The sequence below is a fragment of the Globicephala melas genome, chromosome 14, assembly GCF_963455315.2.
Source record: "Globicephala melas chromosome 14, mGloMel1.2, whole genome shotgun sequence".
Classification (NCBI taxonomy): domain Eukaryota; kingdom Metazoa; phylum Chordata; class Mammalia; order Artiodactyla; family Delphinidae; genus Globicephala; species Globicephala melas.
In genome coordinates this window covers 13,830,942-13,849,360 of record NC_083327.1, presented here as the reverse complement: position 1 = coordinate 13,849,360, position 18,419 = coordinate 13,830,942, and the positions used below count along the sequence as shown (strand labels likewise).

At 35.0% G+C, this 18,419-nt stretch overlaps 1 protein-coding gene across 4 annotated transcripts in view; it reads left to right on the top strand.

Moving 5' to 3' along the window:
• The window catches only part of PHIP (pleckstrin homology domain interacting protein), a 126,934-nt gene that overhangs the window by 30,491 nt on the left and 78,024 nt on the right, over positions 1-18,419 (top strand). For all 4 annotated transcript variants that reach the window (XM_060283974.2, XM_060283973.2, XM_060283975.2 and 1 more), the window contains exons 7-9: positions 3,609-3,769; positions 17,190-17,411; positions 17,692-17,792. In XM_060283974.2, the coding sequence (XP_060139957.1) occupies positions 3,609-3,769; positions 17,190-17,411; positions 17,692-17,792 (484 nt within the window). The remainder of the gene's footprint in view (positions 1-3,608; positions 3,770-17,189; positions 17,412-17,691; positions 17,793-18,419) is intronic.

Below are 18,419 nucleotides of genomic sequence, written 5' to 3'. Positions count from 1 at the left end.
ATTGATGTGTAATTAATTTATTAAATCCACCAACTATATATTATCAACGAAGTGCCAGCCACCATTGTCAGCTTTTAGGCCAATCAAAGAACAAAACAGATAAAAAATCCTGCCCATGTGGAGTTTATTACGTTGTAGTGGAGGGGGCAGGAAATAAACAGTGAACGTAATTAGCAAATAAAAGGTGATAAGTGATGGAAAAAGAACAAATACTAAGCTACATAGAGGGGGGTCAGGAGTAATGGGTGGTGGTTGGGGGTGGGTTGTAATTTTCAAGAGGCTGATCAGGTTCTGCTTCATTGAGAAGGTGACAGACATCTGAGGACAGATTTGAAGGTCAAGGAGTTAGCTCTATGTGGGAAGAGTTTTCTGGCCGGGGGGAACAGCGGGTGCAAAGACCCCAAGTCAGGAGCATACCTGATGTGTTGGAAGAATGGGGGAGATTAGAATGGTTGGAGCAGACCAAGTAAAGGGGTCAGAGAGGTTGTAATGGGGGACAAGATTATGCAGGGTCTTGGTAGGCTGATGCATAAGGAATTTGGTGTTTATTCTGAATCAAGTGAAGGACATTGCAGTTTTGAACACAGGAGTGATACTATAGGGCAACCGGTTAGGTCGCTTTTAAAATTAAAATTTTTAAGTTTAAAATTAAGATTCACTCCTTAATAGAGGAGATGACATTTAAACTGGCCCTGGAGGGTAAGAAAGAATTTGCTAAGTGAAGAGGGTAGAGATTTGCTTTGGCAGGCTTAATTTAACAATATTTCACATCACCATACTTAAGAAAATAAATGTACTTTTAAACCAAAGTCATACATGTTACTTGATTTAAGGTTAAAAGTATAATAATGTCATATAAAGAACTTATTCCTTTATGACCTCTTATATCTGTTTAACCATGCGTGTTTTAAAAATTGATGTTCTAGTTTAATAAAATTTAAGGAGTTCCTATAATCCAAGAGACATTTCCTTTTCACTCAAAAATCCAATTAGTCTATTAAGAGTTTCTTTTGAAAGTAAATGATTGCCATTTGCCTTTCTGCCATAAAACTGTAAATTTAATTGAACCATCTTGTGTTTCTTATTATTAACTAAGATTCATTTATATACTTTTTTATTTAAAAGGCTCTACACTCAGTTGTAGGAAATACAAAGAAGACAGTTTCTGCCCTTAAGGTACTTAAGATCTGGTAGGGGAGATAAGACATTATGCAAATGGTATAGTAAAAGAAAATGTGAGTTCATTGAATGGGAGTCCTACAACATCCTCCTCTCTTCCTTTATAAAAATTCTCTACCTATTTGACCTGGTCAGGCCATCTTCAAATCCAGTCTCCTCAGTTGAACTTCAACTATTGAACCATACTTACATTTTCTTCTCTAAATCCCTGTATCAAGTTTGAACCACCAACTTATTACCTGGGAACTCTACATACTGTATGTCATATCTTTTGGTACTGTTGTACAAGTTTGTAAATTGGTTGAGAGCAAGGACTCTGCTAGGTACCTTTTTCCTTATTATGCAGTCATAGTATAGATATCTAGTAGTTAATTGGTAACCAAATATAGGGTAGCGTGGAATATAGTTTTAACTATAAATGTATTTCACTTAATGTTGTTTCTGAAAAGTTTTACTTGAAACGTTGACTGTAAAGTAACTTTTCGAAAGGGATGTTCTTTTTCTCAGTCGATTCTTAAAATGAAAATAAAGATTTAATCTGAGTTTAGGTAAAGATTCAGTAAAAACTATGTTTAAGAGAGTAGTAACATTTTCTCTTGAAGGAAGTATTTTTTGCTTTATCAACTCTGAATTATAAATAGTGTTTATAACAAATTCATCTAAAAAAATCTGACATATGTAAAAGTGCCTGATCATCATTAAAATAATGGTTTTGATTTTGTGGTTATCTCCAATAATCATTTTTATTCCTGAACAGCGTTAAATATTTTATAAAAATTTGATATTTTGAGAATTTTGTAAATTTTGTATGCAGGGAATTAAAGTACGTCTTGGTAATGCAGCACTGTCAACATTTGTGTTACATGTCATCACTTACTTTCTTATAAAACAGACAATAAGTGAGATGTCATTCATTGATCCTTAGTGTTTGGATAAGATCATTTGAGTTCTCGTTTGGCAGGACAGTTGATGCCTGTGGTTTTGTGTGATCTTTGCTCCAAATCAGTTTGGAGCCAAAGCACAGGAGGATGTCTTTCACCAGGCCATTTCTATGCATAAGGAAAAATGTATCAGGGTTTATTAGAAACTTATTGAATCACTGTTATTATATAACTAGTTTAAGCCTAAATATGCTAATTAACAACTTTCAACATTTGTCTTAGATATTGCAGATGTTGAAATAGATTGTATCATAGGACTTGTATGCTGTTAACAGCAAGAGATGTACTCTATCAGAATATAAAATGATTGATGTAGTAACAGAACATATAAGCATAATGTAATTATTCCTTGAATTATTATTGCTTTAGAACCTGCAAAGTATTCTTCTACGTATCTCCTCACCAGTCCCCAAGATTTTCCTTTTTGCTTGCAAATGTAGTGTAAGCCAAACATTTATTGTATGTGAATAAAATAATAAGCACTGAGATTCTTTATGATACGTCTGAGATATTCGTATTTCATCAACTTTAGGGCATAATTGTAGGCTCTAAACCTAGGTTAAATAGTACTTTGTACATATATTTAATTTTCTTTGGGACTAAATTTAAGTGAGAAACCAGTGTTTATTCTGTCCAATGTAGATGGCAGTCACAGTCAGAAAGAAAGCCTTGTAGTTAAAGATAATCTACAGGTGAATAATGTGGCTGCAGATCAGTCAACATGTATTTATTGAGTGCCTTCTTTGTCTATAATTATTGGTATAGAAAATAAGTACAGTAGTAATTTAGATGGAAAAGAACATTTTGGGCTGGAGTCAGCATCTCAGGCTTTGGGACAGAAGATAAATTTCAGTCATGTCTTGAAAGATGGTTGAAATGGGTGAGGTGAAAAAAGAGAGCTCTAGGTTTTAGAAAAGGAATCATTATGCAGGTCTTTGGCAAGATCCCCAGTTTAATTATTTTTTTAAAATAATGCAACAGATTATTCCTCTGTCTTCATTTGTTGCAGAGTTTTTAAAAACATCATTCAGTGTGTCATATTTAGAGTGTTCACGAATTGCTGGTTGATGAAAAGTAAAAATCACTGGATCCAGTTTTAACTGCTTTTGTAAGAAAACCTATCTCATAGGGGCCTTTGAAACAAATAATGTCATATAAAGTGATTCTGGTTTTTAAAAAGCACTAGCCAGAGAGTATAGAAGTCTGAGTTTTAATCCTAGCTTCATGCCTTACTTTGTGACTTCAGACAGGTCGTTTAACTGAATTTACTTGTTTGTAAAGTGAAGATAATAGTGCCTGACTTATTTCAGGTGAAATAATGGGCTCTTATGGACTACTTTGAAGACTTTTAACTAGGAGCCGTATACCTTAGAAAGCATCTTTATTTTTACCAACATATGAGAAACTGAAATATGTGAATTCATAAAAGAGGATGATTAAGAAAATTAATTTCTGAATTATACTTATTTCCCCCCCTTTTCTTGGTAGCGGATACTTTGTTTTCAAGGAAGCTGAATGGAAAATACAGGCTTGAGCGACTGGTTCCCACTGCAGTGTATCAGCACATGAAAATGCATAAAAGAATTCTTGGACACTTGTCGTCTGTGTACTGTGTAACTTTTGATCGAACTGGCAGACGGATATTTACTGTAAGTAGTTTTTTTTTTTTTTTGCGGTACTCGGGCCTCTCACTGTTGGGGCCTCTCCCGCCGCGGAGCACAGGCTCTGGACGCGCAGGCTCAGCAGCCATGGCTCATGGGCCCAGCCACTCTGTGGCATGTGGGATCCTCCCGGACCGGGGCACGAACCCGTGTCCCCTGCATCAGCAGGCGGACTCCCAACCACTGTGCCACCAGGGAAGCCCACTGTAAGTAGTTTTTAAAGTATTATCTTAATTCATATATGGAATTGCAGAAACATTGCTTAAAGTTGAACTTAGAAATAAAACCTTTGTTTTTTCTTTTAATGAAAAACCAGAAATTCAGGTAAATTAGCTTACTGTAACAGAAGGTTTTACTTAAGGTTGGACTTCAAGTTTGGAACATTCTTGAAAGACATGTTGTAGCACAGTTACAGTTATATTATGGTCCTCGTGGATAAGTGTAATTTCCAACATTATATGAAATAATGCAGTGTGACCTTTTTAAAAATGTCATACAGTAGTTTTAATTCTAAACCAAGGACATTTCACCCAAAGTGTGTTAAGCAAATTAGGGGACTCTGAGAAATTTCCCTTAAAGCAGTGATAGAAAAAATTCTGGTTAAAAAAAAAAAAAAAAAAAAATTCTGAGCATATGTAACATTTTCTCCTTTTACCTTTTATCCTTAGCACCTCATTCTTCAATGTATCTCATGTGTTCAGTCTCTTAGGTTTGTTTGTTACTGTTTCTTTTATTAACAGAGAAAACAGAGCTTTTCAGCTTTAAGGGAGAAAATTCCTTTTGGAAATATTTCAATTTATTTTTAGGTGCCTTAACTATTATATCCACTAAGGGTAATACTTACTACACTATTATGGTTGTACTTACCATTAAATACTACTTATATTAAATACTCTGCTGAAGGTATACACTCATTCACAGGATTCCTAATTTTAAATGGGAAATGGAAGTTAACATGGAAATTCTATCTCTGTCTTCGAAGAGAGCAGCTGCGAATTTTATACAGTCACAACAATTATAGATTCCTCTTTTAAGTAAATATGCTTGTAAACTGAGATTTATTTATGTCTACTTTCTCTCCTTTACCCGTTCACCCAGTCCTCTATAAAACAGCTAAATGGCAGGGTGTGGGAAAGGATTTCCATACATATCTTTTCCCCGGTTCTAGAATCCACTTCAGACGTTTGCAGATTATTTCCTGCATTAGTATTCTCCCTTTCACCTTCTCTTTTATCTCTGCTGTTCTCTGTGAAGCAGAATAAAACTGAAATTTAAAAAATTTTCTGATGGGTGATGGTTTTTAGAGTGGGGAATAGTTATCCCTGTATTGGCTAAAGTCCTTCATATACCTGCAACAGTAATTTGCTCTCAGATGGTAATGGAAAATTACTTACAGCCTTTTTGAGTTCAGTATATTATCATTTAAATTTAGCTCTCAAAACATAAAGTAATTTTGGCATCTCTAATGTTCAAAAGGATTCTTTCAAAAATAATAATAAATTGGAAGAATGAGAAAGACACATTACATTGTGTTTATACTTCATTTTGGTGAGTATTAAGTTATGCCGTTGCACTGAGATTATAAAAAATATATAAGTTCTTACTTAATTTTTGATGTCTGTAAAGTACCTTGTGGGAATTCTTTCTTTGAAAATGAGAGGAATGGTAAGCATTTGATTGTCGTACTTTATGAAGCACTGTGTATGTGTTGATTTGAATTAGACACATAATCTCCTACAACTTTTTGAGGGAAAAAATGCAGTGAGACAATACACTGTTGCTGGCTCATGAATTTAGTAGAGTAATAGGCATAGAGTTGGGTGAGCACTCTGAACCAGGGGTTAGTAAACTACTGCTTGTGGGTCAAATCCAGCTTGCCACCTTTTTTTTGTAAATAAAATTTTATTCAAACACAGGCACGCTCAGTGGTTGCTTTTGTACCACAACAGCAGAGTTGAGTAATTACGACAGAGACTGTATGGCCTGCAAAACCTAAGATAATTGTTATCTGGTCCTGTACAGAAAAAAATTGCAGCCCTTGTTCTAGATATTTAATTCCTACTTTTTTAAGAGCATTGAATGATATGTGAAGAGGGAAGCAATTTTCTGATTGTTTTCCTTTAGTTGAAGATACATAAATAAAGGCAGAAAATTATCACTGTACTATTTTATGTGGTCTTATCAAGAGTCTAAAAATGTTGATGTTTTATGTATGTGATATAATCTGCTAATTGTGCCAAACTTATATTCTCATTTGTAATTTTTTACTGGTGATTTGCAGTTACAAATTCCAAAATGTTGCCTTGTGACAAGAAATGCAAAGATATGAGATCACTGTTACTTAAAATTTCTTTGTATTTTTATGATTATCACCTCGAGTTAGAGTACATATGTGTTTACTATTCATGTTATTTTATTCCACTGGGAACACATTAGCCACTAACTAATGCTTTGAAAACCAGTCTTGAAAACTGATAGGATAAGACTTTAGGATAGTAGATTATGACTGAACAATGAAAGATTCCTGTGAGAGAGTGACACACTGTTGTTATTTATTGGAATAACAATTCAGTAATGGACAGCTCAATATTTCCTTTTTATGTATTCAGTATCTGAAGACATTATACAATTATTATTAAGTCCTAGTGTTAGATATATTTGAAAGCTTTTTCCAAGGGACTCATTCCAAGGGACTTTTGAGTCCTTTCTGGGTAGGCACAGCTAGAGGCAGTATAGTCCTGTGGTTAACAGCATCAGCTCTGGCATTAGGGGGCTTTTAGTTCAACTCACAGCTTTACCACTTCCTAGCAGTGCAGCTTACAAAGATTACCTCACCCTTTTAATCTACAGTGTTCTCAGCTGTTAAAAAAAGAAGGGAAATAGATAATAGTAGTACCAATCCCACTGGATTTTTGTGGGATTGCATGAAATGATGCATGCAGTTAGTATAGAACAAGATATACAGGAAGCAGTTACTAAGTTTCACTTGCTGCTTTTAATTTTATAGATGCATTTAAATGAATTTGTTCCACTTTATTTTCTTACCTAACTAAAATCTTATTTATAAATGCTGTACAAGATTGAAATCATTGTGATTGATAAGTGAAATTCTGTGTTAGGAAAAATTTCCAGTATTTTGTAGTAGAATATTTTAGTAATGGACATTTCCCAGTAGAATAATGAGAAGAACCCAGGGAGGAAGGTAGCATAATTAGCAAGTCAGACTACTCCCTAATTCTCTCTCTTTCTTAGTTTTCTAAAATTTTTTTACTTGATTTCAGAATCATTGCGTCAAATAATATTTGCCAAAGAAAAGCAGAGTTAATGAATTCTCTCAGTAGTAAGCCATTCACTCATAAAAGTATGTTGAAGACCATACAAAAAGATTTCCCCTCTTTTTTCAGAAACATAAAATGTACCTCTTCAGATTAAGGCAAAAGAGCATAAACTGGTTATATAAATTCAATAATTTATAAAGACTGAGTTTATGCACTCCTTTAATGAACTTCAGTCTTTTAGGAGGCGGACTGTTCTAAAAGCTTAGGATATAGAAATGACAGACATAGTATCTGCCACTGGAGAGTTCACAGAGAGTCAACACACAATATTGATACAATGTGATAAGCTTGCTAGAGGCAGCACAAGATGCTGGGGTGTACTATAGGAGAGAGGTACCTAATTCAGTGTGTGGTAGGAGATGGTAAGAGAAAATTCCTAGAGAAGTGACACCTCAACTGAGCTAGGTATTCCAGAGTTAGGGAAAGGCATTTACAGTCATTGGGAGAACGTTAACATGCAATTGTGTATTATTGGACATGGCAAAGAATAAATATGGACCACTGCTAAGCAAGAGCTAGAGATGTTGTTGGAGGACAAAATCATTAAGTTTCTTTTGTGACATGAAGGGATGTCTTTCCTGAGGGCATGGAGCAAAAGTGATGGATTTAGACAGAGGAGTGAGCAGAATTTCTCTTTTTAATGATCTCTTTGGCATTATTGTAGAGGATGGATTGAAACTAAGTCTTTATACGGAGGTATTGGTGAAAAGGTTGTAGCAGTGATCCATGAAAGATTCACAGTGGAAGTAGGGATGGAATTAACAGATTAAAAATAGAATCTCTAGGATTTAAAAGGTTCGTTTGAATGTAGGGAGGAATTGAGAGGGAATAGTATGGAATGACATGTTTTTTAACTTGTGTGACTGGTTAGAAAGTCGTGTCACTTAATGTGGTAAGGATTTAAGTGGAGAAGTTTGTGAAGGTTGGGACATGTTGAATTTGAGATACTTATATAGATTGCTAAATAGAAATGCTCAACAGGTTGTGAGAGCTCAGGAGAGAGATCTAGGCTAGAAGATTGAACTGGGGAATCGTTGAATATGGAAATTGATTTTTTTACCTCATGTGTAATGTACAAAGGCTGAAACTTCAACTTTAAAGCAAACTAAAGAAGAGGAGAGGAGTCAATAATTAAGACTGAGAAAGAGCTGCCTAAGAGGCCGGGAGAAAAATAGAAAAAGAAGTGGTGTCTTAAAAGCCAAAGGATTAGTATTTCACGAAAGGTAGAAAAACCTAAAGTAAAATTAGAACTGAAAGGCATCTTTTGGATTTGGCAAGGCTATTAATGAACTTAAGAAAAAATGTTTTATTTTAGTTTTAGGGGTAGAAGTGAGATTGCAATGCACTGCACAAAGGAAGGTTTGGGAATTGAAGAATTAGAGACGGTATAGATTAATCTTTCAAAACTTGACAACTAAAAAAAATAGGCAATTTTCTGAATGTGGTGTATTACCACTGAACATACTTTTATTGTATTGTATTGTCCTCTGTGTTGCAGTGAATTTGTTTAGACGTCTGTCTCTATTAAGTTGTGAGCTTCCTAACAACAAAGCCTTTTCCTTAAACATTTTTAGGTCTGCAGTGCTTTACAGAGTATCTGGTGCATACAGTAGGCAAACAACAAAAAGATGAATGAATGAACCAGTCAGTTAGAGATACAGAAGTGAATAATGTCCTTTCTTGTAAGAAACTTCTGTTAGGGAAGATATATACAAAAATGTCTGTAAGACAAATTCCCTTCTTCTACTGTGCTTCATTTACACTGGTCTTTTTCTGTGTTTCAAACTCACAAAGCCGATTTATGGCCTAGAGCCTTTGTACTGGCTATTCCCTTTGCCTGGAATTGTCTTCTCCAAAATATTCCTGTGCTGATTCCTTTTTTAGCAGTTCTGTTCAAACACTGCTTTCTTAGCGACTTTTCCCTGACTACCTTCCTTCCTCATATTCCATCATTGTCTATCACATTACCTTACTATATTTTTCTTATAATATCTGTCACTGTGTGAAACTTATTTTTTTAAATGAGCTTTTATTGTATTTTCTTATTAATAAGCTCCATGAGGACGGATAGGACCTTGACTGAGTTGTTTATGACCACTGATTAAAGTAGGCATCCGTGGGTTATACTGATGTAAATAAGTAAATAAATAAGTGAGAAAGAAGGGAAAACTCCTATTTACAGTGGAATGCCAACTGATAATTGTAGAAAGAATGGTGGTTTGGCGACTGTCATAGTGGTGGTTGATTCATTTGTGTGTCATTGCGGGAGGCTAAGACTGGTAGATGCTGGTTTGAAGATCTTACCGTAATCTTGTATATGTTCCCCCAAGATACCAAGTTAATTAATTAAAAGGGGAAAAAGTGCAACTTTCCAGGGGAGAAACATGGGAAACATTAACAAGACAAAGTTATTAACTTTACTAGTGGTGGGATGGGTTGACATTGTGTATCCTCTGAAGTGGTACACTGAGGAAAACACAGCATCTTGTCTGTGGGATTCCTACTAAGACAGTATGATCTGGGTCTGGTCATTAATGAACATTAGACAGACTGAGGTTCCGGGTCATCCTATAGATGTAAGGTCTGTATTCTTTATGAACTTCTGAAGACATGAAACACAGAGAAAGCCTCAGGGAAATACTCCAGATTGAAGAGACTTAAGTGACAATACAACTAAAATTTAACATGTTGCTGTATGGGGTCCTAGGCCAAAAAGGAAAAGGGAACATTATCGGGATAGTTGACAGAATTTGAATGGGGCCTGTGGATTGGATGGCAGTTTTATCAATATTGATTTCCCAACTTAGGTAGACGTGTGTCTTTGTTTTAGAGGAAGGCACACTGGGATATTTAGAAGTGACGGGGCGTCAGGTCTGCAGCCTACTATTAATTGGTGCAGAAAAAGACTAATGGGTGTGTGTGTGTGTGTGTGTGTGTGTGTGTGTGTTATATGGAGAGAAAGGAAAGAAAGGTGGTGATGGAGCTGATGCAGTGGATTGTTAATAGTTGATGAATCTGAGTGATGGAAGACATTGGTACTGCTCTTGAAACTTTTGTAAGTTTGAAATGCAAAATTACTTTTTAAAAGTATGTGGGAGGTAGCGTAGGGATGATACTGTATATTCAGTAAGTTTGGTAGTAATGGAAAGGAGAGCTAGAGTACAGTAATTTATAGGAAGGTAAATTTTTGAAAAACTGGGTCAAGGGTAAGGAACTAGGAGCACAGATATAAGAGGAGGTACTTGATGTACAGTGGTCTTTATGGAGGGTAGGTAAATGAAGAAATAGATACAGAGCAGTCTATTTGGACTGCTTAGAAAGATAGATAATTAGGGTTACAATGAACAGATTCTGCTTTTCAAAGTGAAATATTTTACCTGATAAGAGTCTTGGTTAGGGAGTGGGACTGGGTTCTAGAGATGAGTGATCAAACCTGGTGATAAGGAAAGAGTGATGAATGGGGGAAAAGGATTGCTGATTAACCTTAGCCTTCCAAACAAACAGGAGTTATGAATTTGCAGCGTTGCAGATTTAGTGTCCTTGTCTTCTTTTCCATAATGGTACTTGGCATCTGGGAGCAGGATAAGAACAAGTGATGATTACATTGATACAGGGTTAGTCATTGGTGGTTTAGGTGGACAAGGGAGTGAGAAAATTTGGTGTGTTGAAATGATTGACACTGAAGTTTAGGGTAATTTGTAAGGGAAATGAAACAGGGGTCTGATAGATGGGTAAGAAAGAAAATCAATAGCCTCTTTTCAAAAAAAACTAACTAAAAAAACTAAATTTAAATTACAAGCACTTTTAGCTGCCTGAATAGGCTACTTTTTAGCTTGAAAAGAAAATGACATTATAGTATGCATAACCATATACACGGTGTTTTAACATTTAATTCTGTTTGTTCTAATGACATCAAGAGGTGAAATCTGACTCATAAGCTGTGCAGCAGTAGCAAGAAATGAGAATTCTCTTTGTTGGTTCTGCCAAGGACTGCCAAGTTCTCCAAGACACTATAAGATTAAAAATCACCTAATTTATCTTTATGTCAAAGTAGTAATCTTTGGTTGATCTCTTCAATTGATGCTTCTCTTTTAGCAGGGAAAGGTTTACAGATCTACTTTTTAATTTTAAGGTCGTCTGAGCAGAATCAACCTGCTGTACTGTTTCCAAATGTGTGCGGTTTTCTGCTCACAGAAGTCCACAATTCTTTGTCACTTACTGTTCCATCCTGTAAAGTAGTTTTCTTCATCATTGAATGGTTCACATAGTTATTACCTCTAATCTTCTAGCTTTAGTTTAAATAAATAAATACATATATACATAAATAGTTCAATTAAGCTCTTTAAAACTTGTCTTCCAGAAACTTTAAATTTGACCTTAGGTTCTGCTTTAGTTTTTACATAGAATTTAAGTGATTGAAGAAGGCCCTGTGTCTGAAGTTGTTTCATAAAATTTTCATATCAATAGGTAGGACATTTTTTGTAGATTTTAAGGAGCATTTTAATACCCAAGCGCATGACAAAGTAGAAAGCCACATCACAGAGACCTGTCGAACTTCCTTTTCCTTTACCAGAATACCAAAAGCAAATGTGTACAATACATTTATTGCCTGGGCTTAACTATAGAGAATGTCAGCGTTTGTTTTTATTTATCTGAAATTTGCCTCTCACACTTTTTATTTTGAAGAAACTTTGAGTTTCCAAAAGGGATTCACAAAATAGGAACCTCTTTTAGATAGACATAAAATGAGAATTACCTGCAGTGTAAGAGATCTAGTTGTACGCTGGAAGGGTCATTAGTGCCAACAGTCTACTTAAAAGTATTAAAGAAATAATGATTTCAGAGTAAATGTCTGATTCCGTTTCCTTCCTCTTGTCCTAAGCTACAGAGTATGTTGACAGTTTTAAAGGCACTTGCCTTAATCATTTTGTGTGTGTGGCTTTAGGTGTGGCTGTGGAATAAGAAAATTTATAGGGTACTTTAAATTCGTAAGTTTAGGCAAATCTAAATTTTGTTTAAGTTCCACCCTTTATCAAGCCTTTTCACAAATAATATCTACATTGTTGTTTATTCAGGATAGAGATAAGGTGCTCTTTCAGCTTTCTTGGCTTTATCTTTGCATTGATGAGATGTCTTGACATTTAAGAGAAAGCAATGTAAATTTGGTATATCTCATTTGTTTGGGGATTTATGTAAGCCAAAGCTACTTGTTCTTTTTGTTATCTTTATACTAGGTTTGATGTAAACAGACAAATGATAACATTAATGAGTACTCTTTCATGGTAATTATGACAATTTTACATTATTGAAAAGTGACATTAATGATCCACTACTGTCTTATATTTGCTTGGCATTAACCACTAGCTTAATATTATAATTTGATTAAAAAATGAATTCCATAAAAGCATCTTCAATTTTCACCAGTTCGTGTATTTCTTAAAACTTATCGTGGTTAAAATATTATAGTGACTATGCCTTGTCTGCTTAAAATTCTTCAGTAGCTTCCTCACCAGGTTAAATTCAAACTCCCTAACAGGCATTTAAAACCCCTTCCTTCTATTACCTTCCTCAGATAAAACCTTTCCAGCTTAATTTTTGTTTCTAGTTTCCCACTTACACTTCGTACTCCCAACTTTTCTCACCTTGCCAAATTCCCAGTCCTAGCAGCAACATCTAGATGTTACTGAAAATAAATGAATACTTCATTTTCCCCTAGGCATTAGAACTTTGCTTAAAAAACTTGTCAGTTGAGATATTTTTCTAAAATCATGCTATCTAATTTTAGCAGGAAGTTCACTGTTGCTTCCAGGTTTTTTCCCTTTTTCTTATTGCTCTTAAAATTCCACCACATTTCCAAACTTTGCTCACCTTTTTTTGGTTCCTTCTTTGTTTCCCCCTTCTCCACTTGAAGGAAATAATCTTCAGATATTTATCTTACTTGCTAAGGTTAGAATCATCTAATTTCTTTGCTGCTTGCTTTAAAATTGCTATCTCCACCATACCTCTTCCCCCTTCGTGAAGCCTAGGAGTCTATGTGTCCCTCCTACCAAGGCTGACCCCTGTGCCTGTGTTGTCCATCTCTTTCTTTTCACCATTTAAATAACACTACTTTTGCTTTAATGTCCATACTGTCTTTAAAGTTTTGATTGAAAACTTATAATGTCCTACTCTTCGGTTTATTATTGACTTTACTAACATTTGAGGTAGGCTTCTGGGAAGAAAGATCATTTGTTCAAATTCTCTGCATTTTGGTCTTTTAAAAAGAGTAGTTTTATCAAAGTTTAGTTCATCCTTCCACATTCAACTTAAACACATTTATGGTGCTTTAAAAAATGTTTTCCCAGTAAATTTGATTTTTCTTCTTGTCTGCAGTCCTTTTCAAACAATTATTTATGTGTACTTGTATTTCTGATAGTCGTTTTAAAAGAACTTAGTTGAATTTTGTCAAATCATATTTAGTTTCACATTTCCATAAAAACAGATGAATGATCACAAGTAATGAATGATGAAATAGAAGTTGCCTGAGGATGCTTTAGGGTTTGGTTTGAAATTCTGCCAGGAGTTCTGTGAGCAGGGATAAGGGTTGGGGACAGTATACTACTTTATATCATAAAAGAGGATAGTGAAGAGAGTGAAAGTACGATGAAAAATTTCTCTCCTGCAATTTAATGGAAGAAAAGAAAGGTTAGTTGGGATACTACACACTAGGGGGAATTGTGTACAGTGGGTTTTTTTAAAACAAAAGTTTTGGTTTTGTGGGGGTTTTTTAGTACTTGTCTAAATAAAGCAGAATTATAAAGTAATATTAAATTAGTGAACTTAATAAACTCAATAAGAATATAGTGGAGCTTTTTGTTCAATTTTAATTAGTGAAAAGTCACTGGAAGCTGAGTTTAGATAACAGGTTGCCCCTGTCCTTTTCATTGAAAGCTGGCATTTTGGTCAAAAAGATGTGTGGGTTTTGTTTGTTTGTTTTTTCTGTTAACATGGAAAATATGTGATACACCTTCCATAGTAGAATATACAGCAGACTCTTAATTCAGATACATAAGAAATAATGAGATGACATGATTTTACTCTTTTCATATATTCTGCCTGTATTAGCATGCTTAAAATTTTATTTTTGTTGTGAATGTAGGTCAGAGGCAAATATTGCCTTAGTTTTTAGAAGGTAAGCAAATGAGGTGAATAAATTGACTTAATTTGTGGAATTTAGAGAAATTGAGGGTTGAATGAATGTTTTAAAGCCTTTTTTGGTTGTCCAACAAGTGCCTAGTGCACTTCTTTCTACAATGCCAGGTGGTATTGTAGACCAGCTTTCTGGAAATCACAGTCTACACACAGGCTCCTTCTTCATTTCCCACAGTTGGCAGGGATGTAATCCTCATCCTTTTTGTTCCCCCAAATACCTATTGTAGCCATCTCTTCTGATCCTTCTCTTCTATAATAACAATATTACCATTCTCTCCTGCCTGTACTATTTTAACGACTTTCATTTGGCCTCCTACTTTCTTGCCTAATCCATACTGATGCCAGGATGATCTTTGGAAAACAAATCTGATCCTGATATTCACCGGCTTGATCACCTTAAGTGATCCCCATTACATACCATACGCCTTCGTATCCCATAAAAGGGCCTGCACAGTTCTTCCCTGACTTCATCCTCTCGCCTTCACCTCACACTTTGTTAGCTTACAGACTACTTGCAGTTCCCTGAACTTCTCACATTTTCATGCCTTTGATCATACTTTTCTCTCTAGTTGCCATCTGGAGTATTTGTTCTTTTTAAAATAATAAGAATATTATTAAAGTAAGAATAAGAATACTACCAGCAACAAAAGCAGTAATAGTAGATAGTCCACATATATATGAAAATATGTATATATATAGCTTTTACTCTATGCCAGGCGCTCCGCCTTCATTTACTCATTTCTTTTTTGCGACAACCCTATGAGAGGTAGGTGTAGATTAGAAGAATGAGGCAAAGAAGGTACATGTAATTCTTCCGAGGTCAAACGTGTAGAAAGTGGTTGCACCAGGTCCCATTCTCTCACTTAATGGAATTCTAGATACGGTTGGATTTACTTCTGCCTTTTTACTAATAGTTTCTATTTGTGCCATCTCTTTTTTGTTCTTCTGCTTCTCTTTTACTGACTTGTGTTAGAGAGACATTTTTGTTTTGTTTGTTTGTTTTTGCGGTACGTGGGCCTCTCACTGTTGTGGCCTCTCCCGTTGCGGAGCACAGGCTCCGGACGCGCAGGCCCAGCGGCCATGGCTCACGGGCCCAGCCGCTCCGTGGCATGTGGGATCTTCCCGGACCGGGGCACGAACCCGTGTCCCCTGCATCGGCAGGCGGACTCTCAACCACTGTGCCACCAGGGAAGCCCAGAGAGACATTTTTGATGTAACTTTAAATTCTCTTATTGATCTTTTAACCATTTTTTTTCTTGACCTCTAGAGTCTGTGCTCTTAAGCTACTACATTGTATTGACTGTCCAAGCATCACTGCTTCTGGATTCCTTTCCAGATTCTACCTCTCCACGTTTGAGGAAAAACAGACTGCTCTCCTTTTAGATCTCTACTGATTAACAGTATAGGACTTAGGACATGTTATTGCATTTATATTCTTCTGCCTTGCTTCATAAGGACAGGAATACTACGTCTTTATTCATCACCCTTGAATCTCCAGTGTTTGGCACATATTTAATCGCAAGGCAAATGGATAAATGAATGCATGAATCACTGAATTTTAAAAAGGAACCTTGGAGATCATCCAATTTAACTTCCTTATTTTATAGATGAAGAGCTTGAGATTAAGTGAACGTGATGGGAATACCAGATTTTAATGTGAATAATTCACCAAAGTTAAGTTTTATTACTAGTCTTCCGTGGTTGGTAACCCATTTAATTTGCTTCAAAGGTCAGTCAGAAGAACTGGTTTTATAGTTAATTGAGAGTGCTCTAGGTAGTGTTGGCAGAATGTGGTTTAAGGTACAGCATTTAACATATGCTGTTAATACTGTGTTTGTGATCGTTTATATGTTATGTCTGTCATCAGTATGAAGCGGATACTTCTCTGTGTCACTTGCTTTTGTAGATCCTCTAAGTACTTTCTAATATCAGATAAAATTGTGTGTATTTTTTAATAAATTAGATTGGAAGATTGTAAAGAATTCTAAACTACAATCTTTGCAATCTTTTGATAAATTTTGAATCTGGGGAATGGGTATATGAGGTTAACGGTAATATTCTCTACTTTTTGTATGTTTAAAACTTTTTAACAATAAAAACTAGGGGGAAATAGAGGTTGGTAAAAGAGTAAACTTTGAGCTATAGGATGAATAAGGAAAATTAGAGAACAAAAAAAATGTCTAAAAGGTCTTACTGCTGCTTTGGCTAAGTGAAATTGAAATGTTTATTTGTAAATATAGGAATTCATAGGAAACTCTGTATTCTTTACATTTTCTTCCTGAGCTTATGCTGCTGCAACAAACAAGTAATATATATATATATTTTTTTTTATTGACTTCATACAGATAAAATTAATTTTTTTCTTATAACTGACGGGTGATTTTATATGTAATGTATTTAGCTGAAGATCAGTGATGGGAAACTCATGTATCATAGATTTTGGCTTCTTAGGAGAAAAAGCCTCAAATATGCTTCCTTTCATTTTTATATTAACGTAGATAGGATTAGTCACTGTTGTGTATTACATTTGTTTTGCAGTTATAATTTTGTTATTTTAGATGTTCAGATTCTTTTACAAGGTTCTATATAGAGGGTACCATATAGGTAGTGGGTAGGGGACCATAGGTAAATGTTAGCTCTTGCTAACATCCTACTTTTCCTGTTAGATGATGGGCACGAGTATTCTTTATAAGTGAATAATTTAATAAAGTAATCTTATGTAGAGGAAAATTCATAACACAAGTATTTAACACTTTTTAGTACTTAAAATTATAATTGTTGGGAAGTGGATGTAACAGATATGATTTTTTTTTAATCTGTGTTAAGAATTCCAATTAAAATTTAGAGTTAATTCTATTAATATCCATTTTTATTTTAAGGGTTCTGATGACTGTCTTGTGAAAATCTGGGCAACAGATGATGGGAGATTATTAGCTACTTTAAGAGGCCATGCTGCTGAAATATCAGACATGGCTGTAAACTATGAGAATACAATGATAGCAGCTGGAAGTTGTGATAAAATGATCCGAGTCTGGTGTCTGCGAACATGCGCGCCTTTGGCTGTTCTTCAGGGCCACAGTGCATCTATAACGTCACTACAGGTAATCATTTTAATCTCTGCAAAATCCTTGTTATAATTTAAAGTAAATTTTAAGAAGTCACTTTTATAATCCATTGTATAAAGCCAACTAAAATGAAAAAAGGAGTATTTCTCTTTTCTTTATAAATACATGGACTTTAAATAACATGGTAGCCATGACCTTCGTCAATTCTGAGTGTTCTCTCACTGTTAGTGTTAGTTGCTGTTTGTATGGTCAAGATGGGTTTATTATTTGGACTGTGTTACTCTTCTTGTAAAAATTTTTTTTCTTTGTTTTTCAGTTCTCACCATTGTGCAGTGGCTCAAAGAGATATCTGTCTTCTACTGGGGCAGATGGCACTATTTGTTTTTGGCTGTGGGATGCTGGAACCCTTAAAATAAAGTCAGTTGCTCTTCTATTTCATAGAATAAATGGGTATAATTTAATGGTTGAAATCACAAAAGTATGAAGTAGTCAACAATAGGAATAATTTTACTTTTTTTCTCCTTGAGTAAGTAACAAATTCATTTTGTCTCTTCACTGACCTCTTTCATTTTTATGCTTTCCTTTTTGTTTTCATGCTTTAAAGAAAGATTTTTGTTAACATGTTTATTTCTTTTTTCTCTTATCTTTCTTCCTAGCCCTAGCTCTTTCAGAATATACCTGTCTTATTACCACTTCTGTTTTGTATGCTGCAGTTACATATCAGTAACTCCTTTTGGTACTGAGAACATAATCTTCAGAGTCCTAGTTCTATAGAAGAATTGTAATTATTTCTGTTATCGCATCTATAGACTGGATTTTATTGTAGATCTAGGGAAATTTAGGAAAATGCAATCATTAAATTTTCACTAAACTACATCAAGGTAGATAGATGCACCCTTCCCTCTGCCCCATAATAGCATTTTGCATTTGTGCTTTCACCTATAATAATATCTTGGTTTATCAAAATAAGTTGTCTGCACAATATTATGTTTAGATTAAGGACACTGAGGCAAAGAAAAGTTAAAACAACTTTCCCACAGTTAA